Source organism: Lipotes vexillifer, unplaced genomic scaffold (genome assembly GCF_000442215.2).
Source record: "Lipotes vexillifer unplaced genomic scaffold, Lipotes_vexillifer_v1.1 scaffold184, whole genome shotgun sequence".
Taxonomy (NCBI): Eukaryota; Metazoa; Chordata; class Mammalia; order Artiodactyla; family Lipotidae; genus Lipotes; species Lipotes vexillifer.
Genome location: NW_006783561.1, coordinates 1,476,818 through 1,497,112, shown reverse-complemented (window position 1 = coordinate 1,497,112; position 20,295 = coordinate 1,476,818). Strand labels below are relative to the sequence as shown.

General features: G+C 43.5%; 1 protein-coding gene across 1 annotated transcript in view; it reads left to right on the top strand.

Moving 5' to 3' along the window:
• The first annotated feature begins 12,475 nt into the window (after positions 1-12,475).
• ARHGAP19 (Rho GTPase activating protein 19) overlaps positions 12,476-20,295 on the top strand; it is a 57,212-nt gene continuing 49,392 nt past the window's right edge. The window contains exon 1 of the mRNA XM_007456198.1: positions 12,476-12,534. Within this exon, the coding sequence (XP_007456260.1) occupies positions 12,479-12,534 (56 nt within the window). The 5' untranslated portion in view covers positions 12,476-12,478. The remainder of the gene's footprint in view (positions 12,535-20,295) is intronic.

Below are 20,295 nucleotides of genomic sequence, written 5' to 3'. Positions count from 1 at the left end.
GTACGCAGGCTTCTCACTGTTGTGGCCTCTCCCATTGCGGAGCACAGGCTCCGGACACGCAGGCTCAGCGGCCATGGCTCACGGGCCCAGCCGCTCTGCGGCATGTGGGATCCTCCCGGACCCGGGCACGAACCCGTGTCCCCTGCATCGGCAGGTGGACTCTCAACCACTGCGCCACCAGGGAAGCCCGCAATGAATTTTTAAATCTTGGGAATCGAGACTTCCACAGGTTGTCATAAAAATCATCACCTCCTTTTAGTGGATTCCTTAAGATTTTCTATATATGAGATCACATCACTTGCAGACAGAGATGAAGTTTTACTTCTCCCTTTCTAATCTGGATGCCTTTTATTTTTCCTGCCTAATTGCCCTGGCTGAAACCCCTAGAACAACGATGAAGAGAAGTGGTGAGGACAGACATCCTTGTCTTATTCCTGATCTTAGGGGAAAGCATTCAGTCTTTCACCATTAAGTTTGAAGTTGGCTCTGTTTTTAAAAAAAATTTAATTAATTAATTTTTGGCTGTGTTGGGTCTTCCTTGCTGGCTTTATTTTCTAGTTGCCGCGAGCGGGGTGCTACTCTTCGTGGTGGTGCAGGGGCTTCTCACTGTGGTGGCTTCTCCTGTTGCAGAGCACAGTCTCTAGGTGCGCAGGCTTCAGTAGTTGTGGCACGCGGCCTCAGTAGTTGTGGCTCATGGGCTCTAGAGTGCAGGCTCAGTAGCTGTGGCACATGGGCTTAGTTGCTCTGCGGCATGTGGGATCTTCACGGACCAGGACTTGAACCCGTGTCCCCTGCATTGGCAGGCGGATTCTTAACCACTGCGCCACCAGGCAAGTCCTATATCTTGATATCTTGATTCCAGGTTTCCCAGGTGTATGCATGTGTTTAAAACTCATTGAATCATTCACTTAGAATTCACTGTATGTAAATTTTACATGAAAAGTAAAAACTACACAAATATTGATTTCTAGTTAATAGACATGCTGGGTGAAGTATACTGATATTTGCAATTTATTCCCAAGTGCACAAAAATGTGAGATGGATTGATATATAGATAGAAGGATGGTTAGGACAGGTAGGTATATGATAAAGCACGTATAGTAGAATGTTAATGTCACTGTATAACCCAGCAATTCCACTCCTAGGTATATACATGAGAGATTTGAAAACATGTTCACACAAAAATTTGTACCCAAGTGTTCACAGCAGCATTATTCATAACAGCTCCAAACTAGAAGAAACTAAATGTTCATTAGCAAATGAATGGATGATAAAATGTTATCTATTCATACAACGGAATATAATTCATCATAAAAAGGAACTAAATAGTGTTATATGCTACAGCATGAGTGAACCTTGGAGACATTATGCTAAACAAAAGAAACTAGACATAAAAGGCCACCTATCGTATGATTCCATTTATATGAAATGTTCAGAATAGACAAATCTTTCTATCTACAGATAGAAAGTAGATTAGTGGTTGCCAGGGTTGGGAAGAGAGGGAAATTAGGACTAATTGATAACGGGCATGGGATTTCTTTTCGGGTGATGAAAATGTTCTGGAATTAGTGGTGATGTTTGCACAATATAGTGAATACACTTAAAACCACTGAAGCACACACTTCAAAAGTGTACACTTTAAAATTCATTTTAAAGTGAATTTTATGTTATGTGAAGTATAGCTTAATTTTTTAAATGCTAAAAAAAAATGTTAATGGTAGAATCTGGGTAGAATTAGGTGCCGGGTAATAGGGTAGTTCATTGTTAAATTCCTTCAATTTTGTTGACTGAAAAATTTTAGAAAAAAATAAATTAAATGTTAGAAAAAAATAAGCCACAGAAAGGGGGTGATTACTTTTGTGACTGCTTTTAGAACTGCCCAGGGCACAGAGGGCTGGCTCCAGGCTGACTATTGGGAAGGAAGGGAGAAACTGTACACCCTGCTGGCATGTTACCTAATGCCTGACAGGGCAATCCTGTGGATTCACACTCCAGGGTTGAAAAGATGTAGACAATCTGCTGCGCGTCGACTAAATTCTTGCCCAATGTGGAGGATTTCCAACTGTATGGCAGGATTGGGGCTTGCCACTGTTTTAGAGACCAGCAGCATCCCTGAGTGATGGGCCTTGGAAGCAGCAAAGCAGACACAGTCTTGCTCCTTTTCCCCTCCCTTCATTGCCTTCCAGCTCCCAGACAGGGAGGCTCTAGGATCTGGGCTGGTTGGGGAGGAGGGATTTGTACTGAGAGAATTTAAGAGATTAGGGGATTCACACTGAGATGCAAAGAAGTGCTAATGAGTTATTAAACACCTCTCTGTAGAGTAGCAGCTACAGAAAGCTGGAAACACTGGGAAGGCAGAAGTTGAAAATGTCTTAGAGACTGCTTACAGGGCAGGGAAGATGACTGTCCACTGGTTAAACGGGGTGCTAGGAATAGTCAGGTCTGTAACTCAGTAGTTAAAATGGATTAAAGGATTGGGCTAACACTGGTGCAACAGTGTGGAGTATTTTGCCATTTATAAAAGTAGAAAGGACTCAAGATTGGAAAGAAGGTTTAGAGGGATGCAGCCCCAGAGGTGGAGACTGGAGTAATGTACTGAGTAGAATAGGGTCCCTTCCAAATTCATGTCCACCAGGAATCTGTAAATGTGACTTTATTTGGAAATAGGGCCTTTGACGATGTAATCAATGTAATGTGAGGTCGAACTGGATTAGGGTGGGCCCTCATCCAGTGGCTGGTATCCTTTTAAAAGAGGGAAATTTGGACACAGAGACACACAGGGAGGATGCCATGTATGGACAGAGGCAGAGATTGGAGTGATGTTTGCCACAAGCCAAGAAACACCAAGGATTGCCAGCAATCACCAGAAGCTAAGAGAGAGCATGGAGCAGCTTCTCCTGCTGAGTCCCCAAGAAGGAACCGGCCCTGCCAACTGACACCTTATTTATATCAGACTTCTGGCCTCCAAAGCTGTGAGAAAATAAATTTCTGTTGTTTTAAGTCACCAGGTTTGTGGTAATTTGTTACAGCAGCCCTGGGAAACCTAGTGCAAGCAGTTTCAAGGAATTGTTTAAAATGTGTAAGCTATGGAGACTCAATGGAAAAACTGAAGGCCTGAGAGCCTCTCTGATGGCTTTTGAGTTATACTAGGCCCAGCCAGATCTACCATTAGAACAGGAAAAAAGAATGAAGAGATGAAAAGACAAGGGACCACTACACCCTCATTGTATTTTTAAAAAATATTTATTTATTTATTTGGTTGCGCCGGGTCTTAGTTGTAACAGACGGGCTCCTTAGTTGCGGCTCCAGGGCTCCTCAGCTGTGGCATGCGAACTCTTAGTTGCAGCATGCGTGTGGGATCTAGTTCCCTGACCAGGGATAGAATCTGGGCCCCATGCATTGGGAGTGTGGAATCTTATCCACTGCGCCACCAGGGAAGTCCCCCTCATTATTGTACGTTTTTGTTTTTGTTTTTTAATCTGGTTGTGCTGAGTCTTAGTTGTGGCAGGCGGGCCCTTTTTAGTTGCAGCTCACAGGATCCTTAGTTGCTCCAGGGCTCCTTAGTTGCGGCACGCGGGCTCCTTAATTATGGCATGTGAACTCTTAGTTGTGGCATGCATGTGAGATCTAGTCCCCTGACCAGGGATCGAACCTGGGCCCCATGCATTGGGAGTGCGGAGTCTCATCCACTGCGCCACCAGGGAAGTGCCCCCCCCACACTCATTGTATGTTGATCATGGTTAAAAAAATGGCCATGTCAGGAACACATCTCTACAGGGACTATTAGGATGATCCTACATAGGCTGATGCAGTTAACGCTCTTATTTCTGGGACTGTAGAAAAGACTGTACTGCCCTTGCCAAACCACGGCAGTGGGAATAGAAAAGTAGATGCTCGAACTTACAGAGTGATTGGCTATAGGTGTCAAGGGAAGGCAGTCTCAGATCTGCAGAGGCTTTGTGTCTGTCTGGATGCCTGGGTGTCAACAAAATCAGAAATCAGGAGACATATGGTCAGGTAGTATAATTCAGAATTTTTAAAAAAGACTTTAGTTTTATTTATTTGAATAGATAATACAGCCACGAGGTTCAAAATTCTAAAGGTCAAAATGAGTACAGTGAAAGAAAGCCCTCCCCCCATTCCTGTCCCCAGCCACCCAGTTTCCCTTCCTGGAGGCAAACTATATTAACATTTGTTGTATATTCTTTTCAAATATATTTTATGCATTTACATATATATTTTCTATATTCTGCCTTCGTTAAATAGTAGTTATTAACAGAGGCTGCAGGTTGCCTCCCAGTTACTATCCTTCCCTTCAACACCAAGTTGTAGCAGCACCAGAGCCGTTTTCTGGCTTCTCCTACAGCTAGATGGGGCCATGTGATTAAGTTCTGGCCAGTGAGGTGTAAGTGGGAAGTGTATGGTATTTTTGGAAAATCTTGCTATTAGGAAGGGGGCCAAGTGCCTCTCTTTTTCTTTCATCTTGTCTCCTGGAATGTGGATGTGATGGTTAGAGCTCTAGCAGCCATACTGAACTATGAAAGAGCAGTGAATTTGAAGGAATCTCAAACAAGGTCTGAAGACACAAATACAGTCCTAGACTTCCTACCTCCAGATCTCTTCTATGTGAGAAAGGAATAACATTCTATCTTTTTTTTAAAATTTATTTACTTAATTTACTTATTTTTGGCTGCGTTGGGTCTTCGTTGCTGCACACGATCTTTCTCCAGTTGTGGCGAGTGGGGGCTACTCTTCGTTGAGGTGCACGGGCTTCTCATTGCGGTGGCCTCTCTTGTTGCGGAGCACGGACTCTAGGCACATGCGCTTCAGTAGTTGTGGCACGCGAGCTCAGCAGCTGTAGCTCATGGGCTCTAGAGTGCAGGCGGGGTAGTTGTGGCGCAGGTGCTTAGTTGCTCTGCGGCACGTGGGATCTTCCTGGACCAGGGCTCAAACCCGTGTCTCCTGCATTGGCAGGTGGATTCCCAGCCACTGCGCCATCAGGGAAGCCCAACATTCTGTTTTGTTTAAGTCAACCAGGAACTTTTAAAAGATAATGCTAATATAATCAGAAAATCTTCAAAGGTGATTTGGAGGGCAATGCCAGTCAGGCAAGGCCTATGGGAAGTACTCAGATCAGGAAATGAAGCAGATAATAATAGTAACTACCATATACTGATTAATTTTTTAACAGTTTTATTGAGATATAATTTACCATAAATTTCACACATTTAAAATGTACAATTCAATGTTTTTTAGCATATTTAACAGAGTTATGCAACCATCACCATAATCTAATTTTAGAACATTTGCATCACCCTCCAAAGAAACTTTGTATCCATTAGCTATACAGAAAAGCACTTTACAGATATTATTTTCTTTAATCTTCCAATAACCTCTGAGTTTAGTATTATCCTTTTTCATGGATAAGAAAACCTAGGCCCAGAGTTAAGAAAACTTGTGCAAGGTCACACAAACTACCAGAGCCAGAACCAGGATTCAAACTCAGTTTTGGTTGATCCTAAAACCTGACCTTCTCAAACCACTACCCAGGTGCTGTTACCCAGGTTCTGCAATCTGGTCTTTTAACTCTGCCTGGTTCTTGTTCACCAAGGTCCGTTTCTTTCCTCCAGTGCCTCTGCCAGTTTTCATGCCTTCTTTCTGGTCCCGTTGCCCATTCTCTTCACGTTTCCTTGACTGGGCTCATGCAACTTGTATCTGGGCCCTATAGCTTCTTTCCCTTTAATCCACTGTTCTGGCAGGTCAACTTCCTCATGCCCAGCCCTGCTCAGGCTACTCACCACCCCCACTCTGAATAGGTCCACATTACCTCCTGAGTAAAACCCTCAGCTTCTTAACATGGTATCCAGAACTCAGAGGCCTGGCCCTGGTCCACTCATCCAACCTTATCTTGACCCTACAGAAGCCCTTTGCTCTTGTCACACTGGGCCCTTGCCAGCTTCCAAATGCATCTAATATGTTCCTGTCTCCCCATGTTCAGTCCCATTCTTTTTGCAGAGAATGTCATCCCCCCAAATTTCTACCCATCTAAATCTTACTCAGTCCAGCTACAAACCCCCTCCAACAGGCACTGGTTCCTCCTGCCCTCTGCCCTCTGCCCTCCCACCCCATTCAGTTCCCCCAGTGGGGCTCTTACTGCATACTTCCTTTCCGTATTTACTCGGGCTGGCCTAGACTGTAAAATCCAGAGTCCTCTGATTGGCCAGAGTTATTTTGCCCACTCCTTTAGCCAGAGATGGCATCAATGCCACACAAAACGCACAGAGGATAGAAGAGCAGAGGACCCCTAAAGTGATGCTGGGTGCCTTGAAACAAAAACTTATGTCCAGTAGTGGTGGGATATAGTTTCAAGACCCGAGTGACCTCACTATTTCACTTATTACTTCTTTGATTTATTTGATTCACTTGTTCCTCTATTCATTGAATAAATAGTTGAGTGAGCAAAATCAAATACACTCCTTAACCCACAGAACATACAGTCTCGTGGGAGAAGCCAAAACGAATCAATCATATAAACAAATCTAGAAATGCAGCAAATATAAAACGGTAATCTGAGACACAGTTATTGAATCCTCCAGAGAAGGTTTTCAGGTTTCCTAATCCACATGATTGTGTAAATTATTTTCACTGGGTGACAAGCTTTTTATTTCACAATTAAAGTGGTCCTTTAAATTTGCATGTTCCAGAAGAGGTACCTTTGGGTTTAATTCACACTGAAGTGTGAATGAATGAGCAAGGCAGCCCTCTCTTCCTACATCCTTGAAAGAAGATAGATCCTGTGGTTGAGGATGACTGCAGAGGCCTAAGGGGGCTAAAGGACAATTTCCTTTCCTTTCTGATTTTGATTGGGGGCCACTTTGAAGCTGCCTCTGAAGGTTCCTGTCTACAGGACAGAGAGGTGGGGAAGCCATTGGGCCTTTGCTGACCTTCACCCTTCTTAGTTGCTATAGAAACTTTATGTGCAAAATTTCTCTCTATACCGAAACAGCCTCCACAAGAATGTGTTATAGTGGCAGGAAAAAAGGATCCCTCCAGGCTTCAGCTCACATGACAGTGGAGATAACACCCAGCATGGAGAGTTCATAATGTACTCGTTACCCTTCTTAGTTGCTATAGAAACTTTATGTGCAAAATTTCTCTCTATACCGAAACAGCCTCCACAAGAATGGGTTATAGTGGCAGGAAAAAAGGATCCCTCCAGGCTTCAGTTCACATGACAGTGGAGATAACACCCAGCACGGAGAGTTCATAATGTACTGGCCCATTCCTGAACATCACATGTATGTTACTGCTTTGAAACTTACCATCAGCACATGGGGCCTCCTCACCTGAGGTTTGGGGTTTTTGATTAGAGCACCAGAGAGATTCCAATTCAAAATGATTTGGTCGGTTTGCGGGTCTTCCAACTCACCCTGTAAGACTCAGGACCACAGCCGCCTCCCTCAGACCCCGCCCCACGTCAGGCCGGGCAGCTTCAGGCTTTCAGAGAATTTGGTCCTTGCCTCCGCTGTGGCCCAGAGAGCCTGGCCCCCTTGCCCTCCAACTACAGTCTGAGCTTTTGGAAGGTAGGATTCATGGCTCATTCAACTCTGTAGCCCCAGCGCTGAGCCCAGTGCCTGACAGATGGTGACTCCCAATCAGAAATGCCCCGGGGCTGTGCACGCTTCCAGTCCTCCTCCGCCAGCCTCCTGCCACTGCCCTGGCTGTTTCCCAGCTTGTTGTCCTGGCTGGGGAAAATGACCCCCAGAACGTTTACTCTGAGGTTCCAGCCCCAAACTCGGTCATTTTTAGCTGCACAGAACTGGTTCCTCTTTCCTTCACCTCATTGAGTTCCCTCCCCCGCTCTCCGGCCCTGTGGCCAATCTTGAAGAGGATTCTGTAGCAGAGCTGGACAGTTTTCTTTTTTCAACATGTGGAATAATGTAGACGTTAGTCTTTAGTGTGTCTGAAGGAGCCTGAAGGGTTAAGCTCTGCCCCAGCCCAGAATAATCAGGTGGGCCAGGAAGTAAAAAATTTGGAATGATTTGTAGCACACATTTGTCCTTTAATTTGTTCCCATTTTTGTAGGTAATTCCCCACTGGGAGAGCTTTGTTGGGAGACAGAGCTTCCCCCAGGCAGAAGGGTAGAGGCAAGCGACCTAGGCCAAGTCAATCAGATGTTCTCCTTGATGACTCTGCCTCTCCAGGGGGTGACGTGGGGACCCACGAACAGGTGGGGAATCAGCAGAGGGGTGACTATGCTTAGAGTCAAGTGGCACTGCATCGACTGACCTTGGCTGGGTTTCCAGCTCCCTAGCCCCCTTCTTTCCTGCCAACTCTTCAACCTAGTATCCTTCCAACAAATCCAGTTTCTGTTATGGTAGCCAAAGTCAGTTTCCAGTGCTTGCCACCCAGATTGACATAAATCTAAATGTACACCTGGAGGGGATGGTTAAAATAAACCAGGGAGCATCTATAATGTGGAATACTACACAGCAGTTCAAAGAGTAAGGGCAGGGAATTCCCTGGCAGTCCAGTGGTTCGGACTCTCCCTGGTCAGGGAACTAGGATCCCACAAGCCGGGCGGCGTGGCCAAAAAAAGAAAAAAGGAAGAGTAATGGCAGATTTAGGTGTACGACACGGAAAAATCTCTAAGATGCATGTATAAGGATAATATGTACAGTATTTCACCATTTATCTAAAAATTAAAATTATGCATTTCTCTATGTATGTACGTATTACCATTAGAATGAGACACCATGAGAGAGCGACGTTTTGTTATGCCTGTATCTCCAGGCCTAGAAAAGTGCCTGGCACGTAGTAGGCATTCAATAGATATTTGTTGAATAAATGAATTGTATAGAAAAAGATCTGAACAGACACAAACAGAAAATAGTGGTTTCTTAGAGGAGGGACTAGAATGTGGGGGGAGGTCAACAAAGGAGATTTTACCTGTATTATTTGAATTTATTTTTACAAGGAAAATGTCTTCATGTATTACTTGTGTAATTAAACAATATAAAAAGAAAAGAGCTAAATATTAACAGATGATGAAAAAGACATTAAAATAATGATTCCAAAGACTTTATCATAACAAATACAAGTTTTCTGGCAAAGGAAAGGGGGAAAGAAAGAAAGGGATATTACAAGTGAGTACATGATATTTTGGTGGGACTGTTGGCCTTTCTGACAAGAGAACAAATCATTACATTTTTTAGACTTTTTTCTTTTTTTAATGTTCAATAAGCACCCTCACCCTATCCCTATCTAGGCTCATTACTGATGTAAGGCTCAGAAATACTTATTGTACACATGGTATTTTTATATTTTGGTGTGGGCATCAAAATGTCCTGCTTTAATTCAAGCCGAGGGAACAGCAAGAACAAAAGTGGAAAACAGATGCATCTGGGGACTCCAAGTCACTTGCATTGTTGGAGGGTGGGGTTAGAGGTGGGGAGGGGAGAGGATGATGCTGGGGCTGGGGTCACGGGCAGATCCTTCTTTTCTTTCTCTTCCATCTTGTTCCTTCTTTTGCTTCCCTCCTATATTTCCTCCTCCTTCCCCCCCACCCCGCCCCCGTTGAGGCCAGGGCCTGGAAACACAAAGAAGATTCGAATACCACATCTGCCCAAAGCTCCAGGTCTGTTGGGATAGGTAGATGGATTTGCAGTCACATTTGTGGCAGACTCACGTCCATGCCTCTGCTCTTCAACCATCCTTTAGAGCCCTGGCCTTCTTCCCTTCTCCACACTTCTGAATTCTTGCCAGTCTGTTATCTACTTTGGTATTTAGTCTTCCATAATTCTAAACTGTCTTTTGTTGTATGTGACTTACGTGTGTCCATTTTGTCTCCCTGAGTTCACTGTAAACTCCTTGAGGGCTGGGGCCACTTTTCTGTGACCTTTTGTTCAGCCAGGCTGTTGGAAACAAGAGGACTTTCTGAACTTTCAAGAATGCCTGCTGTACAGCTGTGCTTATTGTCGCTCTAACAATCAATAACTAGACCGGGTAAGGAAGATGATCTTGGGGGAGCCGTGACATCCTCGCAGAAACAGGTGTGCAGGCTTGTCGGCTGGGGGGTACTTTTAGAGCACTCAGCAGTGATACTTTCTTGTAATCAGAAGTCACAGCAGGACAGCTGGTTTTGAGGAGGGACACTCCCCTCTCCAGGCTAACCGATTAAACTGTAACCTCAAGTGTAATGTATGGTCCTTATCACACAGCAATGGAGATAGAAGTGTTATCTGAGAAGGGAGTTTGGCATTCTTTTTTTTTTTTTCTGGGCCTCACCGCGGAGCATGCAGTATCTTAGTTCCCTGACCAGGGATCGAAACTGTGCCCCCTGAAGTGTAAGCTTGGAGTTCTAACCACTGGACCACCAGGGAATTCCCGTGGAGTTTAGCATTCTTTTTTGCTGTACACGGGCCTCTCGCTGTTGTGGCCTCTCCCGTTGCGGAGCACAAGCTCTGGACATACAGGCTTAGCGGCCATGGCTCACGGGCCCAGCCGCGCTGTGGCATGTGGGATCCTCCTGGATCGGGGCACGAACCCGTGTCCCCTGAATCGGCAGGCAGACTCTCAATCACTGCGCCACCAGGGAAGCCCCCATGCTCTTTTAACTACGGTGCTGTAGTTCCCCAAACATGAAGGACTTTGTGTAAAAAATGTCAGCAAAACAGATGAACCGTAAATATGGTGTTCTTCCCAGTTGTAGTGGTAATAGTTTACAGTTTTAAACATTTCTTCTGTGTGAAAGCATCAGTTTAATTCAGTCAGTCAATTAACTGATGTCCTGGGTGTCATGGGGCCAGCGTGGGGGAGGGAAACCTGTTCACACTTCAGGGAAAGGGCAGAATTTGAGCCTTGGGTTCCCTGCTTTTTATATACAGCAGTTATGCAACCTGGATTTTCCAAGGCTGTCTGGGGTTCAGTGAAAAATTTCACTGATATGTATTTGTTGAATTTTGCATTTCTTTCCATGCATTTGTACAATAAGGACAATTTATTAAACATAAAACTAAATGCAATTTTATTTAGATACTTTTACCAAACTTATAAATTCATCAATTGAAATAATCTGTTAGAATACTTGATTCAATTTTTGATTTGGATAATAGAGCCAGAGGATTTACTTATTCATTTGCAGAAAAAATATTTTTTGAAGGCCACTATGTGCCACATACCACAGGGAGCAAAATAGATGTAGCCTCCACCCACATGTGGCAGGAAGTCTAGTTGGGAACATTCCCGTGAAACAAATGGTCACACAAACTATATAAGTTGTGATAAGAACTATGAAGGAAGCGTACAAGTGCTATGTGAAAGTTTAGTAGGGGAACTGATTTATGCGGGGGCGGGGGCATGGAAGGCATCTGAACCAGTGACTTTTATTTATTTTTTGATTTATTATTATTTTTTTTTGCTGCACCACGCGGCTCTCGGGATCTTAGATCCCCGACCAAGGATCAAACTCAGGCACTGGCAGTGGATGTGCAGTGTCCTAACCACAGGACCACCAGGGAATTCCCTGAACCAGTGACTTTTAAACTGAGATGTGAAATGTAATAAAGCAGGCCAGCCAGAAAAACAACAGAGCAAAGGCTTTTGAGAAACTAAAATATATGTGGATAGAGCTTAGTAAAAGAGAAGGAGAGTGCTGGGAGATCTTCAGGTGAAAGGATGTCAGAAGGAACAACAGGAAAAATATTCCTAGAAAAATCCAGCAGAGAAAAATAATACAGAGAAAAAATTAATGCTTTAAGTTTACAATGTTCTCGTATCTGTTGCCTCAGTTAATCCTCACCAGAAGCCCGTGAGGCAGGGAGGGCAAGCATAATTATGGTTATTTCTCCCACTGAGGATTAAAGCTCAGCCAGGGACAAAATTACGCAGGTTTTATCTCCATGATTCAGATCAGAGAGGCAAACTCTGTGGGTTCTTTGGGAAGCTGGAAGGGAGTAGGTGGAATGAAGAAGTGATCCCCCCAGTATGCTGTCTAAAGAAAGCAGGCTGTGAACTAAATTTAATAGGTACTTCTTGGCTCCCACTCTGTACCTACAATTCTGGGTATATCAATCTGTATCAGGACAGAAAACGAATCTTGCATTTTAGAGTGACTCTTAAAGTCACTTTCAAGTTCAACAGATCTGTAATTCTGAGTTTTATACATCAGGACAAAATTTGAGCATTGGCTTGGTATTTCTGACTTGAACCTAAAAGTCGGTGGCATCCGAAAGGTTAATCAAAATGAGAAACTACAACTCCCGGCAGGCCTCGGGGCTGGGTTCCCCCCTCCTTTTCCGCCAAGACTGGGGGCGACCAAGGACGGTTAGTTATTTGAATAGACCTATAATATCATGAAGCTGTTTAAGTTGAGGAGGGCCGGTCAAGTCATCCAATCGTGTAAAAGATGGGGAAACACCTTAGCCAATCCAAAGGCGGGGTCGGGGTTGGGGGTGGCGAAAGAAGTTTACTGACTAAGATGGCGACTGAGGCGCGGAGTGAAGGGGAGGTGCCAGCCGGCGAATCTGGCCGGAGGTGAGACGAGCTCTTGGTCCAGCTGCCTTGGAAACGAGGCCGTGGGCTGGTCGTACTGATGCCCTTCCCTCGGGTCACGGTGACCCAGCGGGGCCGGGCTTTGTTCCTTTCTCCCGCGGCGTTTCTCATTTTCGCGCCTGCGGGAGCTGAGGCGCGGTGGTCCGGCCGCGGCGCTGGGCTCCAGCTGGGCCCCCGCTTGGTCCTGCTGATGCCCGTTGGGGGACTACCAGCGGCGTTGGCTGCAAACCGACCAGTTGGTGGTGGCAGCGCTGCCTGCCTTTGTCCTGAGACTCATGTTAATGGTGAGGAAACTCAGGCCCAGAGTTGTTAAGCGAATTTCCTAATGTCTAACAGCGCAGAGAGAGAACGCTGTCAGTCAGTACTTTTTAATCTCTTCCGAGGCAGTTTATGTGGTTTAAGTCGGAGCACAGATTTGAGTGTCAGTTGGAAATGGGTTTGAGTCCTTGGGCCAGTTAAACATTTAAAAAATTTTATTGTAGTAAAAACACTTAACATGAGATCTACCCTGTTGGTACAATTTTAAGAGTACAATAAGTACTGTTGACTATAGGTACAGTGTTGTACAGCAGATTTCAAGAGCTTTTTCATTTTGCTTAACTGGAACTTTATGCCTGTTAATTAGTAACTCCCCATTCCTCCTCTTCCAGCTGCTGGCAACCCCCCATTCCACTCTTTAGTTCTGTGAATTTGATTATTTTAGATACCTCATGTAAGTGAATACCTCATATAAGTGGAATCAGTTGTCTTTCTGCAACTGTCTTATTTCAGTTAGCATAATGTCCTCAGGGTTCATCCATGTTGTCACATAGTGCAGAATTTTCTTTTTTAAAGGCGAGTAGTATTCCATTCTATGTGTATACTACATTTTACTTGTCTGTTCGTATGTTCACGGACATTTAGGTTGTTTCCACATCTTGGCTGTTGTTAATCATGCCTCAGTGAACGTGAGAGTGCTAATAATTCTTTGCGATATTGATTTCAGCGATTTTGGATAAATACACAGAAGTGAGATTGCTGGATCATATGGTAGTTCTAGTTTTAATTTTTTTGAGGAACCTCCATACTATTTGCTATACCACTGCCCTATTTTGCTTTCCTACCAACAGTGTACAAATGTTCCAATTTCTCCCCATCCTCACCAACACTTGTCTTTTGTTCTTGTTTTTATTGTGGCGTGCGGGCGCTCTAGGTGTGGCGCGCGGGCTCAGTAGTTGCCGCACGTGGGCTTAGTTGCCCCGTAGCATGTGGGATCTTAGTTCCCCAACCAGGGATTGAACCCGCGTCCCCTGCATTGGAAGGCGGATTCTTAACCACTGGACCACCAGGGAAGTCCCAACATGATTTTATATACAGAAAACCTGTAAGACACTAACAAAAAAACTGTTAGAAATAAACAAGTTTAAGTTGCAGGATACAAAATCAACCTACAAAAATCAGTTGTGTTTCTATACAGATAGAATGAACTATCTGTAAAGGATATTAGGAAAAGAATCATATTTACAGTAGCACCAAAAAGAATAAAATACTTGGGCCAATTTTTTTTTTTTTTTTCCGGTACGCGGCCTCTCACTGTTGTGGAGCACAGGCTCCGGACGTGCAGGCTCGGTGGCCATGGCTCACGGGCCCAGCCGCTCTGCGGCATGTGGGATCTTCCCAGACCAGGGCACGAACCCGTGTCCCCTGCATTGGCAGGCGTACTCTCAACCACTGCGCCACCAGGGAAGCCCTGGGCCAATTTTTAAACTTCTCTCAGCTTCAGTTTCTTCATCTGTAAATGGACATAATGATGTCTATTCCAGAGAATGTCAGAATTAAATCAGACAATCCTTTTAAAGCTCTTAGCGTTGAGCCTAGTAGATAATAACCACTCCATACGTAATACGTTTTCTTTCTCCTAGTAGAACAACTAAAGACCAGATCAGAGGGAACTGCAGTTTAGGAAATCATTACTTTATTTTTAGAGTGTTTTCTCCTAAGCAGGCACACTGAAATTTAGCTTTTCCTAGAAAGAATTTCCAGATGGTCTTACCCCAGCTTTGAGACCTCAGTTGTCTTAATTGAGTAAATGTATATTAGAATTCAGTAGAGTGCGCTTATTTACATTGCCCTGGTGCTTTGGCTTTGTGTCTGTTGGTGCTGTTTATACTGAATAGGAGATTCCAAATCTTGGAAAGCTGGGTTTGTGAGTGGGCACTGGAATCCCTCCTTAGCAGAGATGGGAGTGGTCGAATGTGTTATTTACTATTTTATAGGGAAGAGGTTTTCCCTCTTGGAGCTGCCTATAAATGGTTGATCGTTTTTTTTTTTTGCCCAGAAACCATAGAGGGGGTTGATAAATTTGATTAGATCATCCTTCAGCCTGCTCTAAAATCTTGAATTGTGATGAAAATCTGAAGACAAAATACCTTTCTGTAGTGGGAACTGTTTGAATTTCTTTAAAGGATGTTGCTGTTTGAATTTAAATTTGGGCTATAGTATTAGTTACATGATCAGTAGATATTCCCAGAATCTTACCTGAACCTGAAACTGTTCATATTGTAAAAGAGAAGTTGAGTTTTCTAAAGCTTTTTTGGGCGAGACACGTATATTTTTATTACGTATTCCCAACAGTTAGCTTTGTCTAGGTGGTCAATAATGAATGAATAATAGTTTTTGTCATTTTTAACATATAAAATATTACCTTGTGGTGATAAGTGCCATGCAAATTATTTTATGTTCTGCAGATATTAACCTTTCTAATGTTCTGTTGGTGGTGTGGCCCCTTGTATTCCATAAAGAAGAGGAAAGAGTTGTCTGATTTGCACAGATCAACACATATTTGCGTGTTGGAGAATATATGATCATCTATTCAGAACTGTCTAGCTTTCTATTTCTATTTCTTCATTATTATTTTAAGCCCGCACCTAATAATAAGGAGAATCCACAAATAGAAGGTGTCCACTCTACCAGTAGTGGTATAAAAATAATAGAGACTCTTAAGGGCCAAAGAGAGAAAAAGAAAAAGCTAAAGCAGGAAAAGAAATATAGCCACCTCCCCACGCAATTGGCAGTAGGGAAATACAGCTCAGTACTTTTTGAGTTGAAAAATGACATAAAAAGAAAGTACTAACTATTATTAGATGAAGAGGGGAAATTGATAACAAAGAGTCACAGGCTTTCTAACCTCAATATTCACTGGAAAAGAAGAAACCCACTGTGAACCAGAAAAAGCAAACGAGAACATATAGGGGTGGAGGGAGGCAGAGCAAGCTGCGGAAGCGATAGCACTTGTGAAAAGCTGGAGACAGTTAATATGCCAGCAGCGTTTAAGTTTTGGAGCCCAAGCCTGCCCATGGAACTTAGGGAGCTTTGGAACAGACTTTGGGATACTTACATCTCATTTTGGAAATGTTTTTGGGTAAGGAAGTTGCCTGAAGATGGGGAAAGTGTCCTGTATCCTGCTGTTTTACCTACACCGTAGATTTCCTGAAGTTTTTTTTTTTTTTTTTTTTGTGGTATGCGGGCCTTTCACTGCTGTGGCCTCTCCCGTTGCAGGGCACAGGCTCCGGACGCACAGGCTCAGCGGCCATGGCTCACAGGCCCAGCCGCTCCGTGGCATGTGGGATCCTCCCGGACCGGGGCACGAACCCGCGTCCCCTGCATCGGCAGGCGGACTCTCAACCACTGCGCCACCAGGGAAGCCCCTGAAGTCTTTTTTGTTATATTGTTCTTTTATAAGACAGCAGTGTGGTCCTTTGAGAAAAGTGGTAGATGGAACCTATTGATCTTAGGAAAATTGTCTGTTTTCACTTGTACAAGCGGAAAACATGGTTTAAATGTCTGAATCCAATTTGTTGTGTTTTTTTTTTTGGCCGACCCAGGAAGCTTGCAGGATCTTAGTTCCTTGACCAGGGATTGAACCTGGCGCCACGGCCGTGAGAGTTCCAAGTCCTAACTAACCACTGGACCACCAGGGAACTCCCTGAATCCAGTTTTTTATTTGTACTATCAAATTCTATGAATGGTAATGAGGAATAGATTCTTCAGGGGTCTTTCTTGAATCTGAATCTTTTTATTTTACATTTTTATCAGTTATCTGGCTTAGAGAGTTTGACCATTATATTTATAGACAAGGCCAGTCTTGGTAGAAGGAGGGGGGAAGAAGAAAATAGAATTTTAAAGTTAATCTGTATAAACTGGTCAGTGGCCTACCTTTCTTAGCCTCTAACCTTTAGCTGTAGAGTTTGTGAGATTAAACAGTGCAAAAGAGGGAGGTTGCTGGGTGGTTGTGTGGAAGTCCTCAGAGAGTGGCAGTCTTTTTTGTTATTGCAAGTCCAGAAACTATTTTATCCGTTAGATGGGTTTGGGGACTGACTCTATTCAGGCTTACAAGCCAGTCGATAAAGGCAATTTAGGTAATTTGCATGAAGAATATAAATGAACTTATTTACAAAACAGAAATAGACTTATAGACATAGAAAACAAACTTATGGTTACCAAAGGGGAAAGGCAAGGATGGGGGAGAGGGATAAATTAGGAGTTTGGGATTAACAGATACACACTACTATATATAAAATAGATAACCAACAAGGACCTACTGTATAGCACAGGGAACTATCTTCAATATCTTCTAATAACCTATAATGGAAAAGAATCTGAAGAAGAGTATATATACATATATATATGTATATATATGGCTAAATCACTTTGCTGTACACCTGAAACATTGTAAATCAAGTATACTTCAATAAAAAAAAAAGAATATACCTGATATGTATGTCAGGTTTTCCCATTTCATCCTTGAAAGAGACACATTACAGCTGATTGATTAGATTATTGCTTTCTCCTTTTTTAAAAAATTTTATTTTTGGCTGCATTGGTCTTCGTTGCTGCGCACGGGCTTTCTCTAGTTGCAGCAAGCGGGGGCTACACTTCATTGTGGTGCACGGGCTTCTCATTGCAGTGGCTTCTTTTGTTGTGGAGCATGGGGTCTAGGTGCACAGTAGTTGTGGCACGTGGGCTCAGTAGTTGTGATGCACGAGCTTCAGTAGTTGTGGCGCACGAGCTTCAGTAGTTGTGGCTCACAGGCTCTAGAGTGCAGGCTCAGTAGTTGTGGTGCATGGGCTTCGTTGCTTCGTGGCATGTGGGATTTTTCCCAGACTAGTACTCTTACCCGTGTCCCCTGCATTGGCAGGTGGATACTTAACCACTGAGCCATCAGGGAAGTCCCCCCCCCCCCCTTTTTTTTTTTTTAAATCAGCACTTATCAGTACTTTCTTCCTGAAGATACCCTCTGGCTACCTGGAGTGAACCCTTTTAACTACATTTTATTAAACATCTTTTAGAATGGGTTGTTTCTAGAAATGCCAGAGCCCATCTGTTTTGTGCTGATGTTTTGCTAGTTTTTACCTGCTATATCAGTCAGGGTTCAGCTAGGACACAGAAACTATTTGAATAAAGAAAGTTTAGTATAAAGAATTATTGATTATAACAGGGGATTGGAGTAACCAGGGATTGGCTAATAAGAAGTAAAGAGATCTCTAAACAATATACAAATGGGAGAAATCAGAATCAGCTATGTATACCAAGTCGTCATGTTGTACACTTTAAATATCTTATAACTTTGTCTGCCAATTATAGCTTGATAAAGCTGAAAAAAAGAAAAGAATCCACTGTTATCCTCAGGGCTGAGATAGAATGTACTAAGAAGAGGCACCCTAGGGCAGAGATCCCAGCTTGCTGGAGAAGGCATGGCTGTGGCTCACAGAATGGCAGAGAAGTTGCTGTGGTGGAAGTTGTTGGAAATTCACCTTATGGAACCTGCCAGAAATCCACACTTTAGGACACTGGGGAAAGCTGTTGATAGGGAGGTGTCTTGGGGGGAAGCAACTGGCTTGTGGGTGCTGCTGGCTGCTGTAAACTGGAGTCTATCAGTGGAGAAGCTGTGCATGCTGCAGGAGCTTGCCTAGACGAGCAGCCTGGAATCGGAAAGGGAAAGGCCCTGCCTCCTACACTGTCTCTGCAGTGTTCTTTATTCATAATGCTTAACGTTGTGCCAGCTGGAAAAGGAAATACACTTAAAAGTCTCTGGCTCCATTTTTGCAGAGTAGGCAGTGATGGGTGAGAGGCAATAAATTGATAACTGGCACATGGAGAATCATCTTATCTCCAAGTTCCTAGCTTCCCTTTGCTTCAACACTACGTAAGTCTATTCTATAGAAAAGTATGAGGTGGTGTGTAGGATCTGAGTGAATGAGGAGGGACAGAAACAAGTCAGAGGACAAGAAGGTGATTGGTGCTTAAATTTGCTCGGACAAACTTATGTGTGTTAAGCTTGTAAAGGTCTATGTGCATTCCAAATGGAATGACAGTTTTCTGGAATAAAGAGCCTGAAGCAAGACTGTTAAACAGTAGTTATTGGGTTAAATATAATTTATCTGATTTTATTTTTTTGAGGCAGGCTGATGTCTAAGATATATAGTATTACCTTATTGGTCTTCGTAATTTCAAACATGCAAAGATCCCAGCAGGTACGTTGTTTATTGATACTTTTCCCTCAGTTAAAGCAGTATGTGCCTTTGAGCAAGCTACTTTAACTTTTCATATCTTTTTATTTGGGGTTACTGGCATGTAGTTATATGAGGTTTTAGAAATTGGTGTTTGTAATGATGGGAAATATATATAATTTTAAAAGAGTTACTACATTTCTGCCAAGGTTTAACGTACAGTAATGTTTTTTTGGTCTAGTTCTAGGATTGGGTATTGCACATGGATCTTTTGCACCAGGGTACTTCCAGTTGTAATTATCAGTTGGAGTAATACCCTCTTTTCCAGAATTTAGCTCTAAATTTGGCATAACAGCATTAAGTTTGGAAGTTTTATGATTTTTTTTTTTTTTTTTTAAAGAATCTTTGAGTAACGTGGAACAGTGAAAATAGCTGAAATGAGTTCAGTTGAAGAACCAAAGGCTGCATGCTATGTGCTGTGATTTGGCTGAAAAGAAGTTCCAATTTGTAAGAAAAAACAGGACTGGCTTGTGAAAAACTAGGAAGCATTGGAAAAATGGTGTGGAAGGGAGAAGAGCAAGAGAAAAGACAAAAATTTAAAAAGGAAAATATGAAGAAGAGAGGGTGACTTAATAGTAGAGGCTGCCAGCCACGGCCGCAGGGGCAGGCTTTGGAGGCAGCGGTGATGAAGCCTGCAAGACTGATCTTGGAGAACCGAGGCTCCAGAGGAGGAGGAGGGAGGCAGAGTACTCAAGAAGCCCACTCTGTCCTCTGGAGGTGGAGGCACGGAAATGGAGGGCTCGTACTGTGGGCAGACACTCTTACACATCTCTGTGTGTTAGGGCTCTTTCAGGCATACGTGACAGAAACAGACTAGCTTAAGCACAAAGAGACACTGCTTAGCTCAGGAAACAAAAGTCCAGGGCGTAGATCAGGCACAGCTTAATCTGTATTGAAGATCTCAAATCTCAGTGTCCCAGGCATCTGCTGTTTGCTCTCTTAGATCTGATCTCTGTATTTGCTTTATAAAAGGGCAGGTTCTTCCCAAAAAGGTGGCAGAAATGGACCACCAACAGCTTCAGTCTTCCATCTGGTTAGCAATCTTAGCATCTAGCAAGAGTCTTGGAATTGAGTCTTTTTGTCCTGGTTTGACTTGCGGGCCTTTGTCTGAATCAGTGAGGAGGATAAAATATTTCGATGAGGTGAGCTTGGGTCATATGCTCACACTGGTGGCCAGGGAGTAGGGTCAGCCCAC